The sequence below is a fragment of the Colobus angolensis genome, unplaced genomic scaffold (genome assembly GCF_000951035.1).
Source record: "Colobus angolensis palliatus isolate OR3802 unplaced genomic scaffold, Cang.pa_1.0 Scaffold15, whole genome shotgun sequence".
Lineage (NCBI taxonomy): Eukaryota > Metazoa > Chordata > Mammalia > Primates > Cercopithecidae > Colobus > Colobus angolensis.
Genome location: NW_012114599.1, coordinates 6,993,405 through 7,016,066, shown reverse-complemented (window position 1 = coordinate 7,016,066; position 22,662 = coordinate 6,993,405). Strand labels below are relative to the sequence as shown.

Sequence of the window (22,662 nt, the reverse complement as noted above, 5' to 3'; positions counted from 1 at the left end):
GCAAATTTAATTGAAGCATGCTGTTCTTAATGAAAGCATGTCCTTTCTGTGCATGGTTTTCACAGCTCATTTGTGTCTCTCATAGTTAGCCTTATTTTCTGGTCTATTAGAGTAACAAACTACAATGTGGTTAAAGGGTTTCTTTAGAGATTTAACTTGATTTCTGTGGATTTTTACTTTTTTGGTTCCAGAAAGAAAAGAAAAAAATATATTTCTAATAGACTTTAGGTCATTCGTTTTTACATAGACTTTCTAAATGAAGTTGAATTTTGCTGGCATTCTTCTTTAGTAGGTATAACTTTTTCCCTTCTTTATAATACAACATAGATTAAGTAATGTTTGAGATACTTTAAAGGGAAAAATGAAATTTTATTTATGAAGATAATTCTTATTACATTTTATTTCAAAACTTTTAAGAGAGAGAGTCTTACTCTGTTGCCCAGGCTGGAGTGCAGTCACTACCTTGGCTCACTGCAGCCTTTACCTCCTGGGCTCAAGCAATCCTCTCACTGAAGCCTCCCGAGTAGCTGGGACTACAGGCGCGCACCACATACCTGGCTGATTTTTGTATTTATTGTAGAGATTGGGTCTCACTTTGTTGCCTAGGTTGGTCTCAAACTCCTGGGCTCAAGCAGTCCTCCTGCGTCAGCCTCCCAAAGTGTTGGGATTACAGGCGTGAGCCACCACCTCTGGTCTGAAACTTTTTTTTTTTTTTTAAGTAGAGGCAGTGGTATGTGATAGGAAGAGCAGCGAATGGGGAATAGCTGTGTTTAGTGTTTGGTCCTGACTGTTATGCATAATAGCCTTATGACCTAGGCTAAATGACAGTATCTCTGAGTGGTTTTCTACTCTGAGTATAGTAACTATAAAGCTTATTTCACATGACTACTGAAGGATGAAATAATACATATGAAATATAAATTGAAATAGAGTGGCATCTACTGAAATAGGGAACATTTGAGGAGAAGGAGATGTGAGGAAAAGGAGTTTGGCTTTGGACAAATTGCATTTGAGTTGTCTGTAAAACTTAACCTATATGTAGAGATGTATAGCAAACAATGTCTTGTAGATGTTTAAACACATGGATTTTGGAGTCCAAAGAGTGGTTTTACCATTGACTTAGCTATAGTGACCTTGAGCAGGTTACTTCTACCTCTGTAAGTCTTTGTTTTCTCATCGTAATTGAGATAATAATAAGCCGTTAAAGGGTTACTGTAAAAATTATAGTAATAAAGTGTACACAGTACCTGGCATATAATACCAAGTAAGTTTTAGTTATTAATATGTGAATTTGGCAGTAAAACCTTGCACTCAGATTTGTATTGTAAGATGAAAAGATAATTATTAAATTGGTGACATTCATTGACCATTAGTTGTAAAGCTATTTTAAAAGTCTGGTATTCATTTTGCATGGCATATTCACAGCACGTTTTCTAGTATTTCAGCTATTAATGCTAATATTTGTCATTTTTGGACATTCTTTTTAAAATATGACATTAATTTAGCACCTTGACTTGTTCCACATCATCTGCTTTGATTTGAGAAGAAGCCTATTTACATATGGTACATTTAGGTGAGTGGTAACAGAGAATACTTTACTTGAAAGGCCTGTATCCTTCAGACAGAGCAGAGTAGGAGAAAAGCTAGAAAGCTGCATATTCCAATCACCATTTAGGCAGAAGTCAGGAAACTGGTTGTTGAAAGCAATAGAAAGTAGAATGAGATGTACACAGGGCAGTCTCTGAGGTTAGATGTGAGAGGAAGAGCAGGTTATGCCACTAAAAAGAGGCTCTTACTGACCTATATGTTTATATCTTGAAACCTAAACTTTTTTTCGTTACTTTCTTCCTTAGTTCTGCTGGGTTGTGCTCCAGATACAGCAGAGATAAAGTCCTAGCATATCAACTGATAATTTGAATAAGCTTCCCTGTAGGACTATCTGTTGTTAGAGGTAGCAGTTAGGTTCTAATACAGTAGTATTCACTGTGGTGAGTTACTGATTTTAAAACATTTTCCAAGCTAAGTTGGGGGACTTGAAGCACCATGTATAAAATTGCTTATTATGGAAAATAGATAACAATTTGACAAATCTTCTAATAAATAAAATGATACTGCCATTAAGGTCATCCCTGAAATAGTTATCAAGTACAGCTGGCCTTCCATATCTGTGGACTTCACATTCCTGGATTCAACTGACCTGCATTTGAAATATTCAAGGAAAACAAAGTTGCATCTGTAGTGAACATGTATAAACTTTTTTTTGGTCATAATTCCCTAAACAATACAGTGTAACAACTAGTAAGTAATCTAAAGATGATTTAAAGTATACAGGAAAATGGTCCTAGGTTACATGGAAGTACTATACCTTTTATATCAAGGACTTGAGCATCCACAGATTTTGCTGTCTGCAGGAGATCCTAGAACCAATGTCCCATGGAAACCAAGGGACCAACTATGTGTTACATTTTAAATTTATTATTTATTTATTTAGAGACAGGGTCTCACTCTGCCAACCAGGCTGGAGTTCAGTGGCGTGATCATAACTCACTGCAGCCTTAAACTCTGGGCTTGAGTGACCCTCCTGCCTCAGCCTTCCAAGTAGCTGAGACTACAGGCACACACCACAACACCCAGCTAATTTTTGTTTTACTTTATAAAGGTGGGGTGTCACTATGTTTCCCAGGCTTGTCTTAAACTTTTGACCTCAAGCAGTCCTCCCACCTCTGCCTCCTAAAGTGTTAGGATTATAGGTGTGAGTCACCGCACCTGGCCTACATTTTTTAGATATGGAAAATAAGTGTCACATGTTCTCATTATTTCTGAAGCAAAATCTGAATGTCCTCAGAATACTTTTTCAGACTTGAATAATCTTAAATCTATTTTTTCTCTTGCAGAACTTCAAACTAGGTCTGTTTATATTTAATACATGATTACCTGGTCATGTTGAGAAACTGAATGACTCAGGTCTCTACTGGGAAGAAATCTGCTTGTTTGGAGGAAAAAAGAAGTCATCAATCACTAAATCCCATTCTTTCTTCCTCTTATGGTGCTGTCTCCCTGCTCTGGGATTAGATTCATTGTTATTTACCATTCAGTACAGTCATATCCTAACTGTACAGGTATATCAAGGTGGAAGCTCAGTTATAATATCTTAGAAAATTGAGAAGTAATTGAGTATTAGCTACCTGTCCAAAAAAGTCTTCAGATTAAAAATACTTGAGAAGTCATTTTGACTGTCTAAAATGTATATACTGTCTAAAATCCCTCAGTAATTTATTGTAGCCAAATGGTTTATCAAATAATTTTAAAATAAATAATACAAACTCATTTATAAAATTGGGGAAAGGAAAAAACCTGAATAATCTTACCATTCTAACAGATTACAGTTCTGATGTGTTTCTTTATTGTTCTTTATCATATATACATTTTATACATTCATTCATTTAACAGATATTCACTGAGTGCTTATTTTGTCAGACCCTATCCTAGACAGAGTTACAGCAGTTACAGTGTTGAGCTGTGTGGAACTTATATTCATGCTCCATAGACAAAACAGATAATAAATACTTCATATGTCAGGAAGGTGATACATATGGGGAAAGAATAAGGAGAGCAGAGAATTGCTATTTTATATAGAGTGGTTAGGGAAGACATTTCTGATATGGTGACCTGAAGGAAGTGAATGAAATATGAAATATGTAGATAACTGTAAAAAGGATTTTATGAACAGAGGAAGCTGGAAGTATATAAGCCTTGAGGCAGGAACTTTCTTGCTGTATTAAGGAATAGCAAGGAGGTCCTTCATCATAGAGTACATACAATTTTGTATTATTTAGCAATTACATTTATAAAATGCATATTCATTCCAAGCAAGAGCAGCTTCGTGAGGTACGTCATGTAGGAAAGGGAAGTGAAGTGATACAGCAGAAAGGACAAATGAGTAGTAAACATGAGACCTAGTTAGGGGTGAAATGACCTGTATCACAGAAAATTAAAGAATCACAGTTCTGCACTGTGAGTTAGATAACTCATAATTTTGGGAGAAGCTGAAAATTCCATTTGCTAAAGCAGTGATTTTAGAAAACAAAACATTGTTGTCTGATAAAATTTTTCCTATTACCCTGACACTTTGGGCCTCAGTTTCCTTACATATATTTTAAGGTCTTTTCGGTAACTTTTTGAAAGCTTTTTCTTGTAGCAAACAGAAAATGAAGCACAGTTTCCTCCTGTCCCTACAATACCTTCACTAACTTGCTTGTAAACTACCTTTTGAAGAACTTAAAGGCTGGGTGAGGTGGCTCACACCTATAATCCCAGCACTTTGGGAGGCCAAGGTGGTTGGATTGCTTGAGCTCAGGAGTTCGAGATCAGCCTGGGCAACATGGCAAAACCCCATCTCTACCAAAAATACAAAAATTAATCAGGCATAGTGGCACACATCTGTAGTACCAGCTACTGGGAGGCTGAGGTGGGAGGATGGCTTGAATGAAGGTGCTTTTGTTCAGAGCCTTGCATATGTTTTCTGACCTGTTGGCTCCAGACCTGTTTAGTCCTAAAACCTGTTCATACCTGTGCAAACTGAGCATTGTATCTGAAAGAATAGCTAAAATTTATCGGTAAAGATATATGATAGCAGTGTCCTGCTGACACTGTATTTTGTGTCACCTATTGAGAGGGTGTATATTGTCACTTACTCAGAGAATGTGCAGTTTGAAACAAACCAAAAAAATCAAAAGCCTTTCATTGAACTACAGGCAGATTCTTTCCCTTTTACCAAGATGGTATCCCAAATTTGGCAATTCCAGAATTTAGGAAGAAGTTTGTTGAGTGTGCATAAGCAGAAAGGACAGAAAACCAGTGCATTTCCAATGGAGACCATACTTAATTCTAAAACTTATTTATTTTCTTTTTTATTTTAGAGATAGGGTCTCACTCTGTTGCCCAGGCTGGAGTGCTATGGAATGATCACAGCTCACTGCAGCCTTGACCTCCCGGGCTCAGTTGGTCCTCCCATCTCAGCCCCCAGAGTAGCTGGGACTACAGGAATGTGCCGCTGTGCCCAACTAGTTTTGTATTTTTTGTAGAGACAGGGTTTCACCATGTTGCCCAGGCTGTTCTTGAACTCCTGGGCTCAAGTGATCCACCGGCTTCAGCCTCCCAAAGTGCTAGGATTACAGGCATGAGCCACTGTGCCTGGCTAGTTCTAAAATTTACATACTGTCCCTTTTAATAACCTGTATAAACATAATTTGGATCCCTGCATCTGGGGTTTGTCCAAGTATTCTCTGTATTTTTATTTATTTTATTTAAGAGCATAGAGAAGGCGCTGCCAAGGACAGCAGGCCTGCCAGGCTGCTGGTCTCGCCATCTGTATTTTAAAAGGATACCAAAAAAAGGGGACCTTTCCTCTGTTGGAGATTTTTTTTTTAAGCTCTATAAAGCAAAGATCTGATTTCATAATGTTGTGGTTAGTAGCAGTCTTCTAGATTAAAATATATTTGAAGACTGTCCCATTTTTTAAAATAGAAACTGTCCCAACTTCTAAGAACATGTTCTTGACATCCTCTTTCCTTATTTTCAGCAAAAAAAAAAAAAGCCCCAACTCTCTCCTCTGGACATCAAGTATATGAATACTTCATTAGAGAACGTTCTAATCTTATACATATTTATCATGGCTAAAGTCTTCATTCAAATTATGTGTATTTTTGCTATACACATACTTTTTTAAAAAAATCTAAACTAGAAAATGTAATTAACCAAAAATTTTCAGTCTTCAAGCATGCCAGTTAACTGAGTGAAATATCATAGTTAGAAATCTGTGCTGTCCAGGCCAGGCACAGTGGCTCATGTCTGTAATCCCAGCACTTTGGGATGCCAAGATGGGCAGATCACCTGAGGTCAGGAGTTTAGACCAGCCTGGCCAACATGGCAAAAGCCCATCTCTACAAAAATGCAAAAATTAGCCAGGCGTGGTAGCACCTGTCTGTTGTCCCCAGCTACTTAGGAAGCTGAGGCAGGAGAATCTCTTGAACCTGGGAGGCGGAGTTTGCAGTGAGCTGAGATAGCACCACTGCACTCCAGCCTAGGCAATAGAGTGAGACTCCATCTCAAAAAAAAAACTATCCTGTCCAAAAATGGCAATTATATTCTATATTGTATTTCTAACTCTAGTAATTGTTATTGTTTTCTAGAAGCACTATGAAAAGAATTCTAAAATTTGTGATTAGCTGTAGCCAGAAAGAGTTGCAGTTAATCAGTGGCATATACCAAGATTGCAAGGAAAAGGTGTAGTAAACCACATGCCATGTCCCTGAACTGCACTCACAACTGGTTCTCCAAAGAACAGTTTCACCAAAAATATTCTATTGTTTTCCTTTAATAATGCTTTTTAAACTTTGGTGAAGTATTTTAATGTTTCTAAAAACATTCAAGTAATACAGTGAGCACCCATATGCTGACCACCCAGATTTATCAGATCTTCACATTTTGCTTTATTTGATTCAGGTTTTTTTTTTCGTTTGTTTCATTTTTTCCTTTAAGAAATAACATTATAGTTGAAGCTTCTCATTAATCCTGTTTAATCAGAATTTTTATATACAGGTTTTTAATGTTCTGCTGAGGCCTCCTGATTCCCTCCCTGCTGTAGTTAATTGAGAAAACAGAGCCAGGATAATAGTTTGACATTTGAAATTTCCTGTTCAAATTTCTTATTTTTAAAAAATTAAGTGCAACTTGGTATAGTCATATAAAATGAAAAGGTTTTTCGTTTATTTAGTGCTTTAAATAATTTTTCCTGAGGATGTAAGTGAGTGAGTTTGGGGAATTTTTAAAATAAAACCATATTTTGCCTACAGAAAAGTTTTAGGCAGTATAGTGAGTCTTTTAGCAGTTTTATGTGTCTCATGTTGTTGAAATAGATTTCTTTTCCATCTTTTCCCAAAAAAAAGCCTTTTCAAGCAGTACAAATAATCTAAAATGCTTAAGCAAACTCGTCTGATATTTTCAAGTAATTTTATGGCAATCAGAGAAACATCAAGAGAAACCTGATTAAAGGAGGTTTAGGTTCAAAAAGGTGGGTAACTGTAAGTTGGCTTACTACTGTTATAAGAGTTGATTAACAGGGGCACAAGACATGGTTATGTCTCCAGTCTAAACTCCTAAGAGGTTAGGTTCATATCTTTTACACTGTGCATCCCCCACCCACTATGTAATTAAAAATTCAGGAAATGTTATCAGCCAATAGAACTCTGCCTATAGAAGAAAAAAGTTAAGGTCGCATTTTGTACTTGGCCAGATTTTTCAGACCAAAGTTTTATATTTGCTAATAAAACTACTAATGTTTAGCAGGTACTGGAACTAGGGATTTTTTAAATCTATGAAATAAGAGAGTTAGAGTATATCCTTCTAAATTCTCTTTTGGTTTATTTGGGTCTCTACATTTTATGATTTAACTATTTTTACAGCTAGATCATTGAAAGGAGGCAAAATCCAAACATCCTTACAGATTCCATTGTTTGGAATTTTAAAATATTGAATTATAACTACAAAATAACTGGATCGTTAACTCGGACTTGAAATCTTTTGTCTGCATCAAGAACCTTTTTAAGAAAAGATTTTAGCCTTCCAAAAATGTTCCTTGTCACTTTCTACTATAAAATTATAGTTAATATTTCTGGGATTTTGGTTGTCCTTCTATTGTTTAACTCTGTGGTTTTGGGAAGTACAGCCTGATAGTATCAGAGAAAAGGCTCAAATTGAGTAAAGATTCTTTAATTTTCTGCTTGCAGAAATTAGGTAGCATCGCACTCTCCTACCTTTTAGTTAAATATAAAACTCAAATTCCAGTTTAGGGGAGCCTATTTAGTTCTAAAGATTGTAAAATACAGATTAAAAATGGACTCCTAAAATGGAAACCTTCGGGAGAAAGATGTGTTAAGTTGTAAGCAATCTAGACATTCAGAAGGCTTTCTACAGGTAGTACCCATTACACAAATAATTATAATCATAGTCCAAATCCCTGAAGTTCTGCTGTTGCCTTTGAATGGCTTTTTTTTCTTTTTAAAAAAGTCTCTAAGACCAGAAGTAAAGCAAGCTTAAAAAGAAAATCACTGGAGGAACTGATCTTGGAATGGAGTATGCCCAGTGCCATCTCTCTTCTCCACTCTGCCTGAATTTTAACTTTTCCTTTGCTGCAATTTGTGAGCAATTAATAAGTTTTTGTAAGGATCTTATATAAATTATTTTAAAAACCAAGTATTTATACATGAGTATGAACCATTTTGAAAATATGGCTTTGCTCAGAACACCTGAGATAACTGTCTCAAAAGAATGGGAGTTTTGATTAGGGAATATGATAACCATTTTGCAATTTGGGACACCTTGGAGTGTCAGATGGCCTAAGGGAGATGCAAAAGTAGAAGAGCAAAACCCAAGGAAACTGAAGCGGAAGTATTTCAAATTTTTGCCTAACAGTCACTCTTTCCAAAGATAGTAGAGCAGAAACATCTTCCTCTTCTACTGTCCTCCCTAATTTCCAGCTGTTGGGATTCAGAGCTCAAGCTCCTACTATTTGGATTGAAAGGAAGCTGTGTTGTCACCTTGTAATTGGACTAGCCTGAGGCCCTTACCAGTATCTGAACAGCACTGCCTAATGGAAATACAATGTATAACGCATATGTAATTCAAATTTTTCTAGTCAAATTTTTAAAAAGACTCATGTAATATTAAATTTTAATAACAAATTTTTAACTCAATGTAGCCAAAATACTGTCCTTTTGATGTGTGATCAGTATACAAAAATTATTAGTGAGATATTTTACTTTTTTTTCCATATTAAGTCTTCAAAATCTGGTTTGTATTTTATATTTCCAGCATATCTCAATTCAGACTAGGCCACATTGTAAGTGTTCAGTAATCAGTGTCTGTAATTTTAGACAGAGCAGGTCTAGATCATAGTTTTAGAGTGAAAATGTTTCCAGAGTTCTAAGTAATAGAATTTTGGACCAAAGTCTAAAAATGTATTTAACCTCTCTAAGCCTTGGTTTCCCCTTCTGTAAAAGGAGGTTAGACTAGGAGAGCTATAATATTTCATCCAGCCCCAACATATGTGTCTCGGGAAATGAACAACAGCCTTCATGAACAATATCCTACAGAATTTCTTCTTAAATAATTAAACTACTCTATCACTGATCAGATTGACTTAAGAATATTTATTTTGTTTGAACATAAGCTAGTAAGTGCTAAAGCTGAGATTCGAACCAAGGTCTGTATCACAAAGCTTGTGTTCTCTTCACTCCTTCTCAGTCCCAGAAAATTTCACCATACCAGGGTTGGAGATAAAATGTTGAGGCTGTTTATATTTAAGTTAGCATCAGCTTCATTATTGAATACTCCATACTGTGTTTACTATCATGAGGCAGGTAGTTTTCCTCACTTTCCTTTTCTGGACCACCAGACTTTGTATTTTGTTACTGATCTCCTGTTCTGCTTTGATCAGTCCCATCGCCCTTCCCTTATTAAGTTTCCTGGTGGTTTATAGTGAAGACAGGCAGAAAGTAGCATTGGGATAATACATACTGACTCTGAGTTTTATGATTGTAAGATCAAGAAGCCTGAGAATCTCAGGAAAAAGTTTGCAGTGAGAATTTGACAATGACTGGGAAGAAAAGAGGCTCTTCTTCATCTATGTATTTTACCTAATGCCCAAGGTAAAGAGTGTCTTCCTAAAAGAAGAGGTTGCAAACTGGTGTTGTGTGCAGGCCAAAGATATGTTTTCATTTGGTATTTTCCCATTTTTTGGTAGAGGAGAGAACATTTTTAAATTGGTAGGTTTCTCAATAAATTATAGATTTTCTATTTCTTTTGAAAAATAAGAAGACCTAGTAACACTGGACCCACATTCTTCATGGAGTGGCCTTGCTGCTCCCTCCCTGAGATGGGGTGTGGGGTATTCGAATACAGTGTCCCCACCCTCAGTCATTGTGTACTCTCCCACTTCTCTCAGTTTCATTTCCTGCAAATGAATTTGTGTTGTTTTAAAGTGTACATAATAGACTCAGCAGAATTCTAGTTTATTTGCTTATACTTGCTGTTCTGTGGACAGTCACTTTAAAGCTTAGGAAAAGATACTATAGTGTACTGAATCATAAACAATTGCTAAACAGTGTTTAGAGTGATCATAAATCCCTTTCAAAGGCAGAAGGATAAATGTTTGTCAAGAACCTCATATTATGCTTTGCAGTGTGATATCTTATTTAATCACTTACAATTCCAAACAATAGGTATTACCACTTTATGTATTGAGAAAATGAAGCCAGTCTTGCAGCTAACAAAGTGTGAAGCTAAGATTCAAGTCGTAGACTTTTCCAAAGCTCATGCTGTTTTCACTATAATGTATTGCTGGAAATTGTCTGAAGTGCTTAGGTTATATACTTGATCTCCAACATATATGACCAATTTATAGATAGTGAAAGCATTGTCATCCTAATATGCATTGCCATTTTTGTATCATATCAGAAAAGTTAGAAGCACTAGATCATGCCTTTACTTTTCTACTTGGTTTCTTAGGCTGCTTGACATTTGATAACCAACATGGTGTTCTCAGCTGTGCCTGTTCAAAAAGGAGACTTTTTTTTTTTCTTCCTTGATACTATGACTAACCCTCCCCCTTTGCTGTACCTATGCTCCTTTCTAAGTGGTGATAGAAGCATCTATTATTAAATGTCTTTTTTATTCAGAACGCATTTATGATGTACATCTCTGATCAAAGATCCTGGAATAAATTCCAAAGGATTAGATATCTACCTTCAAAAAGTTTGTAATCTTAAAAACTAGAGGAAAAATTATATAACAAGGTGACACTTGAAAAGAGTAAACTATACAAATAAGAACAAGGATATACAGATCGGGATGACTGCAGAAGTAGGGAATATTTACAGCTGGTCATTTTCTTATCAAATTTCAGCTGTGCTAAAAATCATCAGGAAACAGAGCCCACTCTTAGATTCGGAAGTAGTGAAGACATACATCATGTGGTGTTAAAACCATAGTGTGGGAGGCCTTAGCCTGTTCTTAGATCAAACTCAGAGGCCAACTACACTGAGTAATAATAATAAAAATAACTTGAACTTCTCACCCATAACAAGCACAACCTTTTTTTTTTTCTTTTGAGACGGAGTCTCGCTCTGTCTCCAGGCTGGAGTGCAGTAGCATGATCTCGGCTCACTGCAACCTCCGCCTCCTGGGTTTAAGTGATTCTCCTGCCTCAGCTTCCCGAGTAGCTGAGATTACAGACATGTACCACCACACCCGGCTAATTTTTGTATTTTTAGTAGAGATGGGGTTTTACCATGTTGGCCAGGCTAGTCTCAAACTCCTGACCTTGTGATCTGCCTGCCTTAGCCTTCCAAAGTGCTGGTATTACAGGCATGAACCACCATGCCCAGCTCAAGCATAACCTTTTAATCTGACTGAAGAAGTACTTGCAGACATCCAAGAAGTAATATATCTTTCCTTCCTCTTCATGGTTTGCATTATATAAACTACTGCATTATCACATACTCTTCTCCTTAGGTCGTTTAAGTCATTATTAGAGATCCTAAGGTTGTATCAGCCTCTGATTGTTGATCACATTTTCAGTCTGGTTCTAATGCTATTTTCATATCATGCCAGACAAGTTGGCAAGTGCTAGACATTTCCCATGTATCTGTACTAAGTCTTTGTCTCTCCTTTAGGTCCTTCTGTAACCATTTCACAATCACCATCAATATTATTGAACCTGTTATATGGAGGTCACTGGGATGCTAGAGGGATGGTTAAGTGGGGTTTTTTTGGTTTTTTGTTTTCAAAGGAGTAAGAAACAATTGTGGCTGGGTACGGTGGCTCACACCAGTAATCCCAGCACTTTGGGAGGCTGAGGGGGCGCAGATAACTTGAGATCAGAAGTTTGAGACCAATCTGGCCAATGTGGTGAAACCCCGTGTCTACTAAAAGTGCAAAAATGAGCTACTTGGGAGGCTGAGTGGGGAGAATCACTTGAACCCAGTGGCAGAGTTTGCAGTGAGCCAAGCTCGTGGGACTGCACTCCAGCCTGGTGACAGAACGAGACTCCATCTCGAAGAAAAGAAAAAATTCCATCAATTGAGTGATGTATTTTCTTTTGTAAAATATGTGTAATGTTGCCCAGGCACAGTGGTTCACGCCTGTAATCCCAGCACTTTGGGAGGCTGAGGCAGGCGGATCACCTGAGGTCACGAGTTCAAGACCAGCCTGACCAACATGGTGAAACTCCATCTCTACTAAAAATACAAAAAAAAAAAAATAGCTAGGCATGGTGGCACATGCCTATAATCCCAGCTACTTGGGAGGCTGAGGCAGGAGAATTGCTTGAATCCGGGAGGCGGAAGTTACAGTGAGCCAAGATGGCGCCATTGCACTCTAGCCTGGGCAACAAGAGCAAAACTCTCTAAAAAAAAAAAAAAAGATGTATAATATGGATTTGATTCTAGACTTGTGTTTTTTAACATTTTAGTTTTAGACTGTTGCAGTTCTTATAAACACCTATTGGTTTATGTAAATACAAGACACCTATCCTGCCAATAAGAAAACTGTTTCTTAGCACTGTCTTGAAAATCTCGGAGTATGACATTTGAAATCTTGAGGTCATGTTTTTTTTATTATTATTGTGAGATTTTATATATATATGTGTGTGTGTGTGTATGTGTGTGTGTGTGTGTGTGTGTATACGTGTGCCACATTTTCATTATTCAGTTGAGTTTAGGTTGTTTCCACATCTTGGCTATTGTGAATAGTGCTACTGTGAACCTGAGAATACAGATATCTCTTCAAGATCCTGATTTCAGTTCTGCTAAAAAATACCCAGTAGTGGGATTGCAGCATCATGTGGTAGTTGTGTTTTTAACTTTTTGAGGAACCTTCATCCTACTTTCCATAGTGACTACTATACCATTTTGCATTCCTACCAGCAGTGTACAAGTGTTCAAGTTTCTCCACATCCTCATCAATACTTGATGTCTTTTTTTTTTTTTTTTGAGACAGAGTCTCGCTCTGTCTCCCAAGCTGGAGTGCAGTTGCGTGGTCTCAGCTCACTGCAAGCTCCGCCTCCGCGTTTCACGCCATTCTCCTGCCTCAGCCTCCCGAGTAGCTGGGACTACAGGCTGGCCGCCACCACGCCCAGCTAATTTTTTGTATTTTTAGTAGAGACGGGGTTTCACTGTGTTAGCCAGGATGGTCTCAATCTCCTGACCTCATGATCTGCCCATCTTGACCTCCCAAAGTGCTGAGATTACAGGCATGAGCCACTGCACTCAGCTGTCTTTTTGTTGTTGTTGTTATTATTAATAGCCATCCGACAGGTATAAGGTAATATTTCATTGTGATTGTGATCTGCATTTCTCTGATGATTAGTGATGTTGAACAGTTTTTCATATACCTGTTGGCCGTTTTTATGTCTTTGGAGAAAAGAAAAAATGTCCTTAGTCCATTTTAAAATCAGTTATTTAACTATTGAGTTCCTTATATATTTTTGAGATTAACCCTTTTGGCTTGCAAATATTTTCTCCTGTAGGTGGCCTTTTTATTGTTGATTGTTTCCTGGCATAAGAAAAACTTACGCCATTTAACATCTGTAGGTTCATTCAGTAGTGTGATAGACATGGTTGTTGTCTATCCAATCTCACTCTTCTTTTCAAGTGTTAGAAAAACTGTTGTCACAAAATATTCTTTTGGGTTTTTCTACCCAGCCTTCCTGGCCTTGTAGAAATGTGTCAACTTAGATAAATTATATTTTAATTCTGAAAAAAATATTCTCAGTTAAGGAAATGGCCATTGGTTTATTTTTTTCCCTACGATGTTTTGGACTAGGACTTTATAGTATCACTTTGTTTTCTATATGCTGTATAATATAGTTGGCCCTCTGTATCCATGGGTTCTGCATCCACAGATTCAGCCAACCATGGGTGGAAAATATTTAGGGAAAAAGATTATGTCTGTTATACTGAATATATGCAGACTTTTGTCATTATTTTCTAAACAATACAATATAACAACTATTTACATAGCATTCACATCGTATTATGAGTAATCTAGAGATGATTCAAAATATACAGGTTATATGCAAATACTATGCCATTTTGTGTCAGGAAATTGAGCATCCATGGATTTTGGTATCTGAGGAAGGTGTTCCTAAAATCAATCCCCCATGGATACAGGACAACCGTATAACAAAAACGATTGTATATAATGAGGCTAAAACTTTGAAGTGGTCATTTTTGTCTTGTTTTTATTGTATCACATTAATAATCCACTTTTGTATGACTATACAGAAAATATATATGACTTAACTTTTGTCTTGTATTTCAACAGAAGGAGAATATATTAAAATGTTTATGCGTGGTCGGCCAATTACCATGTTCATTCCTTCTGATGTTGACAACTATGATGACATCAGAACAGAACTGCCTCCTGAGAAGCTTAAACTGGAGTGGGCGTATCCTTCTCTACAATGACAGCAAATTCGTTTGCTTTGTCTTTAGTTTGACAAATTACTTAACCTATTCTCTGTCAAAATTATCTTTATACAAAAAAAAAAAAAATAACAGCTACTTAAATAAAAGGAAACATCAGGCCAGGCGCGGTGGCTCACGCTGGTAATCCCAGCACTTTGGGAGGCTGAGGCAGGCGGATCACAGGGTCAGGAGTTCAAGACCAGCCTGGCCAACTTTGTGAAACCCTGTCTCTACTAAAGATAAAAACAAAAAATTAGCCAGGTGTAGTGGCACACACCTGTAATCCCAGCTACTCGGAAGGCTGAGGCAGGGGAATCACTTGAACCCGGGAGGTGGAGGTTGCAGTGAGCCAATATCAGGCCATTGCACTCCAGCCTGGGCGACAAGGGAAGACTCTGTCTCAAAAAGCAAACAAAAAAAGGAGATATTATCTCTAATTCTTTGCTGTTAGCAATTTAAAGCCATCAAAGTTTATATCTTTGGAAAGGACAAACAATATTTTGCAAACATCGTGGCAGGTACTTGTGGTATGCTAGAAAAGGCACTAGACTGGAATTGGAAGACTAGTGTTTGAGTTTTGGCCCTGTCACTTACTCCCTGTGAACGTTAACTTTCTTTACTTATAAAAGGGGTTAATAACCCATGCCTCACAGGGGCTGCTGTAGGAATTAAATAAGAAAACATCAGTTAAAGCATTTTGTAACCTCACATTAACAAGGCTGATTCTAATTCAGAATTAACTTTTCAGCCAGACTTTTTTTAAATGACTAATTGTTAAAGGAGAATTTTCCTAATTTCACCTAGAAATTTTCACTTCTCTTAGAACCTCCAAGAAACTCAGTGAAACAAAAAGGAACTAGTAGTTTGAACTCCATTGTCTGCCTCCATTCTCCTACACTTCCTCCCACATCCCTTGCATTATTCCCTCCTTAGGCAGGTATCAGCTTGGACACACTCACCAATCCTTTAATTCTGTACAACATATTTTTAACAAACATTCTGCCTACCAAACTGTTCCTGGCTATTCCTTATTTATCATGTGGGTCCAGCATAAATATCCCTTTTCCAGATAGGCCTTCTTTTGGTCCCTCCCTTCTCTCTCTTTTTCTGTCCATCTAAATTAGGTCCTCCATTTAGGCTTTCTCCTAGCAGTCTGTTTTTTGTTTGATTTTTTTTTCCCATAATTTGTAATTTTATATTTGGTGATTATTTGTTTTCTTTGCCAGAGGATAAGCTCCAGAGACAGGCCCTACATTTTTTTGTTCAGAACTGAATATTCACTATTATGCTTGGTACACATTAGGATCTTAATATATATTTGTCTGGTAAATGAGGAAGCTAAGATTTAAACATATTAAAAGAGTTAGGTTGCACTAGGGATAATGGCAGGGTATGAGTTTTCCTTTTCTTGGGCAGGTGGTGGGGGTGGGTGGCGACAGTGTCTCTGTGGCCCAGGCTGGAGTGCAGTGGTACGATCTTGCTCACTGCAGCCTTGACCTGACCTCCTGGGCTCAAGAGATTCTCCCACTTCAGCCTCCCAAGTAGCTGGGACTACAGGCATGGGCCACCATACCTGGCTAATTTTGTTTTATTTTCTGTCCAGACAGGGTCTCACTATTGCCCACACTAGTCTCAAAAACTTCTGGGCTGAAGTGATCCTCCCACCTTGGCCTCCTGAAGGGCTAGGATTACAGGTGTAAGTCACTCTGCCTGTCCGGGACATGAGTTTTCTAGTTCTAGTTCAGTCTTCTTCATTGTACCTTACTAATTCCATAAGTATACATGAAAAATCTGTTAACGACTTGAGAACTGTGTTTATTTAAAACCTTGACTCTTTTTCTATGAAGATACGGTTATCGAGGAAAGGACTGTAGAGCTAATGTTTACCTTCTTCCGACTGGGGAAATAGTTTATTTCATTGCATCAGTGGTAGTACTATTTAATTATGAGGAGAGAACTCAACGACACTACCTGGGTCATACAGACTGTGTGAAATGGTTGGTATCGTTTAACATTGGTTGATTTTTGTTCTTTCAAACCCTCATTTTGTATTTTTTAAATTTGGGTTTTGTTGAAAGTGATTTCTTGTGGAAAGCTCAGAATGTAAAAATATTATGGGTCATCTGTTGAATATATTTTAAAAAGAAAAAAAGACTTTAGGCCTCCAAAATGGTGGTGTGGTATCAGCAGCAACAAAACACATCCTCCATAAATCATGATTGGAACCTCTTCTGCTTTCTCAGATGTCTTACAGTCCTTCTCTTCTCTGGTCTGTAGTATGAAATATATATGGGACAGACTGGACATTTTCAGGTTTCTGAAAGTGATTATTGGTTACTTAATATTTATTGAGGATTTGTCCTATGTAGATCAATTTTAGACTTGAAGCTTTATTCTTTTGGGAAGAAAGAAATCATAGCTGAATAAGGATCATAAGTATGCCATAGGACGTCAAACTACAAATGTGAGAATTCCTTTTAAATGCTTAGGCATATTTTTAAATTATTTTGTTACTTTTTAGTTAAATACAATTATTTACTGCTTATTAATATTTTCCAGCTTTTTAAATTTATTACCCTTTTCCCCCCTTAGATCCAAGGACTGACTGGATGTTTTCTAACATTTAAAAGCTTTTATGTCTATACTATTCTGACACCTGTATCTTTATCTAGAAAAAAATTAATAGATGACTATTAGAATATTATATAGATATTGAACTTTTGGAGTTGATTAAAATATTGCCTTTTACACTCGCAGAATAATATATGTACAAAACTATTTACTGCAGCATTGTTTGTGATGAAGATTAGAAACAGCCTAAGTATTTTTCAGTTGGGGACTTACTGGTGAGGTTGTGGTGTACCTACCTATAGGCCACCATTTAAGCTGTAAAGAATGAGGAGGCACTTTATGTATTAATATGTAAATATCCCTCTGATGTATTCTTAAGTACAAATATTTAAGAACAAGAGAATGTTCACAGTGTTCAACCATTGTTGAAAGAGTCTAGATACGGACATAAGGATGTCTTTCAAAATTTTGCTAGTCACTTGTATACGTACTGTGAGTAATTTAGGCACATATGCTACACTACTTCCCATTTCTATTTAAAAATTCCTTGCCTCCAGTTTCACTTACAAGAATTTAGCACTAAGAAGTAATTAAAAGGTTGAAGGCACAATGTGTGAAGATGCTCATTGCTGTTTTGTTGAAAAGTAAGAAATGGCCTAAAAGTTGGAAGAGCTGTCAAGTCAGCATGTATGAGGATTATGTAGCAAAAGGAAAAAGTGCTTGTAACTTTAATAGATTAAAATTACACAGCACAATATTGCATCTTCACTATAATAAAGTCATGTGATTTGTATGCCTATGTGCATGGACTAGAAAGGAACTTGAACAGATGAAAACTGTTCATTAGCATGCCACAGTTGTAAATAAATATTTTCTTTGAACTTAGTCTTTCATTCATCTGTGCAGCTTCACAAATAAAAAGTACAGCTGAAAATTCAGAAATCTTCAGATATTTGATATTATTTGATTTGCCAAAGAAAACAGATAAATGTATGTTTTTTTAATGATTAAAAACTGCTTATTTGAAAAATGTCGATACAAAGGTATTCTGCTGTTTCACGTTTCCTATGTTTAAAATCATTCTTAATACTGCTTTTTAGCCTTGCTATACATCCTGACAAAATTAGGATTGCAACTGGACAGATAGCTGGCGTGGATAAAGATGGAAGGGTGAGTGGCATAGCGTTATGCATTCTGTACCTAGAGACATTGCTGTTAGAGTGGAATCTATTGTAATTTTAACCACAACTCATTTGTTTTATTCTTTTGAAATTTAAGTACTGAGGAATTTCTAGTATAAGCATGGAAGAAACATTAGTATATAAGAACACTTTAAGAGACAGAGTCATACTAATAAATTTTGTTTCTAAAAAATAAGTGTTCTCCCTTAAACTATTTACTGTAAAAATGGGAAAACTGATATGCTCATTACATTTTTCTTTATGTAAAATAGTTTACCAGTGTCTGCCAGAAGGTACTGCAGTTTCGCTTAGTTAATGGACCTGTTGATTCTTATTTACTTATTTATTTACTTATTTATAGGGGTGGAATCTCACTTTGTTGCCCAGGCTGGGCTCAAGCTCCTGGGCTCAAGTGATCCTCCAGCCTTGGCCTCTTGAGTGAGTAGTTGGACTACAGGTGTGTGCCACCATGCCCGGCTAACTCTTGATTTTATATGTGACTAGAACTGATATGACTTAGAGTTTCAGTTGCTATTTGATATTATTCAGTTGGTTTGTATAACAAATACCTTATTTCTAAGGATCAACAGTGAATATTAATGGTGACTGAGTAACGTGTGTATGACTATACTCATGACATTCTCAGGCTTCCACTCAGAGGAGTGGAAGGTTTCTACTAGATAACTTCTAAGACCCCTTCCAGTTGCAAATGCTGTTTAAGGGCTGTTTAGTAGTTTATTGGACATTGATAAAAAGTGCTATTTTCTCAGGAATGAAGGTTAGTAATGCTAAAAGCAAAGTATCCAGAGCAAATTTGCCTGGATTAGAATCCTGACTCCATCTTTTTTTTTTTTCTTTCTTTTTTTGAGATGGAGTCACACTCTGTCTCCTAGGCTGGAGTGCAGTGGCACAATCTTGGGTCACTGTAACCTCCGTCTCCCAGGTTCAAGCGATTCACCTGCCTCAGCCTCCTGAGTAGCTGGGGCTACAGATGTGTGCTACCATGCCTGGCTAATTTTTTGTATTTTTAATAGACGGGGTTTCACTGTGTTAGCCAGGTTGATCTTGATTTCCTGACCTCGTGATCCACCTGCCTCAGCCTCCCAAAGTGCTGGGATTAAAGGTGTGGTGGGCCACCGCACCAGGCTGACTCAATCTTTTAATAGCGATATCACTTTGGGCAAGTTATTTAAATCTCTGTATTCCAATTTCCTCATCTGTGAAATTATAATTATAATAGTGTACCTATAGCTCATAGGATTAAATGAATTAATATATGTCATACTTAGAATAGTATGTGTAACATAGTAAATACACAAGTTATTTGCTGCTATTGTTATTTTCACAGTATAAGAAAATACCTACTTAAGATTTATTTGGGGGCATGTCTAAATCTAGTAATTTTTTAGTAGAGGCTTATCCATCCCTATTACTTTTTTAAATGGCATTAGTTCTGTGTGCTATTGGTATTTATTTGCATCCACCTGTCCAGTTAGCCCTGCTATCTTGTGTTTTTGCAGCCTCTGCAACCCCACGTCAGAGTGTGGGATTCTGTTACTCTGTCCACACTGCAGATTATTGGACTTGGCACTTTTGAGCGTGGAGTAGGATGCCTGGATTTTTCAAAAGCAGTAAGTGACAACTTTTAGAGAAGTAAGCAAGCTGAACAAAAAAGCAGGAAAGAAGTTAAGCTCAGTTGTGTGTTTACGTGTCCATAAAACGATAATCCTGAATTGAAAAATGAGATGCTAGCTATTGCTAACATATTACCTATTGCTAAATGGCTAGCATTTCAACTTGAGTGCTAAAGTACTTTGGTTTAGTTAGGATGCAAGATATTTTACTTTAATTATTCTTGTAATTATGCTGCCTTGAAGTAGAGCTTCCATGTAGTAGCAGGAAGTGGTTAGAGGAATATATACAAAGCAAAGTACAATTTTAGACAAGCAATAGGATGTATTTTTTTGCCTTACCTTGAATCATAGAAAAGATCTATTTTATTTTAAAAATTGACAGGAAACTTGGCCAATTCTGTGCAAATATTGGCTTTTCTTGACGTCATATTTGAGCAGCAGAAACAATCAAACCTTTGTATTTCCTAAAGTCATGAATTATCTTGGTTTTGAATTGATGACAACATGGGTTTAAAATTTTCCCTAACGATCTTTTCTAAGTGTTGAGGCTTTTATTCCAAGGGTAAAATAAGACAAGATCTTACTCATTTAAACTTTCTGGTTTTTTCTTGAATTGTATGTAATTGTGATTATAAAGTATACAGGTAACCTTCTATATTTTAGGATATATACTTTTTTAATGTCAAAGATAAATAAAAACACTTATTTTTATCTCTTCAGTTCTTAGGCGTTGGCAACTGTATTCTGGATTATGGGAGTTCTGTGGGACATGGAGGAAAGGACACTTTCAGAGCAGAAAGATAAATTTTAGTGAATTTAGGAACTTTGCTAGCTTGAAGGCACTGAATGTCAAGGGTCTAACAAGTCAGGAATTGGGAGAAAGACATTTAGAAAAGGAGATAAGAGGTCATAAAGGAAATACTTTTGCCACTTTATTTTCTCCCATAAATCTCTGTAGCAGGAACTGTCGTCCAGTTGTTGATAACCATTGTTACAGTGTTAAGACCATCTTGTATTGCCTCATAACTCTATCTTTTCTAATTCAGATAATATTCCAATTTAGGCTAAGAGAAAGATAAAGAGGAGAAGAGAGTAAGCTCTGCCCTTCCTCAGTGCCTCTCACTCTTCCCTACAATGTTTCTGTGTTCCATAACATTGTAAAGCATATTTCACAAATGCTGCTATTTAAAAAATCATTTAATATCATCTATAGTTATTTTTCTTAAACTAGGAGACTTAAAATACGTGAATGAGAACGGTTTCAGAAAAATAGGAAATTTCATTATAAAAAAGGAATTTCATTTAATTTTACTTAGGTTGTTTGTTCGTGTTGGTAAGTCAGGTATCTCACAGAAAACTGAAATCAGCAAACTTTAAAATAGCCATGAATTTTAGCTTATTCTGTCAAACTGTCAAAATTTAGTGAGGAACAAAGTTATGAAATTATGTACATTTCTTCTTACCTACCACAAGGAATAATACCTTAATACAGGCAGCAAGAAGGAAGCATAAGAGGCAGAAGGGACTAGGATAGCCTCAAAATTAGTCACTATCTCTGAATAACAGGAATGACTAGATGGCAAGTGGAAATTAACCCAGAGGGATGAGGGGATTTAAATAGAACATTTTGTAAAAGAATCTTTATATTTTTGAGGAAAATATAATTGTGGTAAATAGTGCATTATGTTTCAAAGAGTGATGAGTTTAAAGGATTTTGGGTTATCTTCCTATTAACAGTTTTAATAATATGGTATTTCTTTCTTAGAATGTCAGCCCTATCAGTGAATTTTAAAATGCCTTTAATTGACTTTTCTTTAGGATTCAGGTGTTCATTTATGTGTTATTGATGACTCCAATGAGCATATGCTTACTGTATGGGACTGGCAGAAAAAAGCAAAAGGAGCAGAAATAAAGGTAAATTTTTAAAAAACTGAGTATTATCTTTTAGAGTACATTATTTGTTTTGCAGGTATTTGGAACTGTATCAGTATTGGAACAATCTATTCTTAAGTTGAAAAAGCAGATCTGGGCAAATTCAACAAATTTAGTGATTTGTCATAATCCTTAAGATATTAACACTGTAGTTATACAAGATAAAATAGTCAAGCAACTTGAAGCAATTTCAATATTTCAGACATTACTATAGTCCTGAAATGCCAGAGTAGATGGATGTCTGATCTCAAAATTAAGACTGAACACTCTTCTTGGTTTTCTTCTTTAATAAAATATGTAATTTCATTCCATCTTTAAAGTTTTAGAAATCTAGAGGAAAAATTCAGTAAGAATATGGCTGATGTAACTGGAGGGCTTATGATAAGTTTTTTGGTCTTAATTGTGTTTGTAGGATTATTTTAGAAAATTCTATAGCATTTATCATTGCTATAATTGCATTGTAACTCTTTACAGTACAAGGGTTGATCTCTGTGTGGATCAAGCTGTAAGTTGCAAGAGAAGAATGTAAAATGCATTGAAGCTGTGTTTATATGAGCCAGAAATGGACTTCTTCCTCTGACAGGCTTTTTTAAAGATTCAAAGTGACAAAACGGCTTTAAAAACTCTATGTAATATTTGCCATACTCTTAAATAACATCACATTTCTCTCCAACTCCTCTCTCTTAACAGTTTTGTTTTGAGTAAGCTTCAGGCTTTTAGCTTGTTGGGCAAAAAGATTATATTATGTTTAACTTAACATTTTGAAAGAAGTAGATTTGATTGTACTTAAAGGGAATGTAAGTTGTCAGAAAACCTCAA

At 36.4% G+C, this 22,662-nt stretch overlaps 1 protein-coding gene across 2 annotated transcripts in view; it reads left to right on the top strand.

Moving 5' to 3' along the window:
• Positions 1-22,662, top strand: part of EML4 (echinoderm microtubule associated protein like 4) — a 170,621-nt gene that overhangs the window by 104,622 nt on the left and 43,337 nt on the right. For both annotated transcript variants that reach the window (XM_011935921.1, XM_011935923.1), the window contains 5 exons: positions 14,383-14,506; positions 16,373-16,522; positions 18,197-18,266; positions 19,798-19,908; positions 21,730-21,825. In XM_011935921.1, the coding sequence (XP_011791311.1) occupies positions 14,383-14,506; positions 16,373-16,522; positions 18,197-18,266; positions 19,798-19,908; positions 21,730-21,825 (551 nt within the window). The remainder of the gene's footprint in view (positions 1-14,382; positions 14,507-16,372; positions 16,523-18,196; positions 18,267-19,797; positions 19,909-21,729; positions 21,826-22,662) is intronic.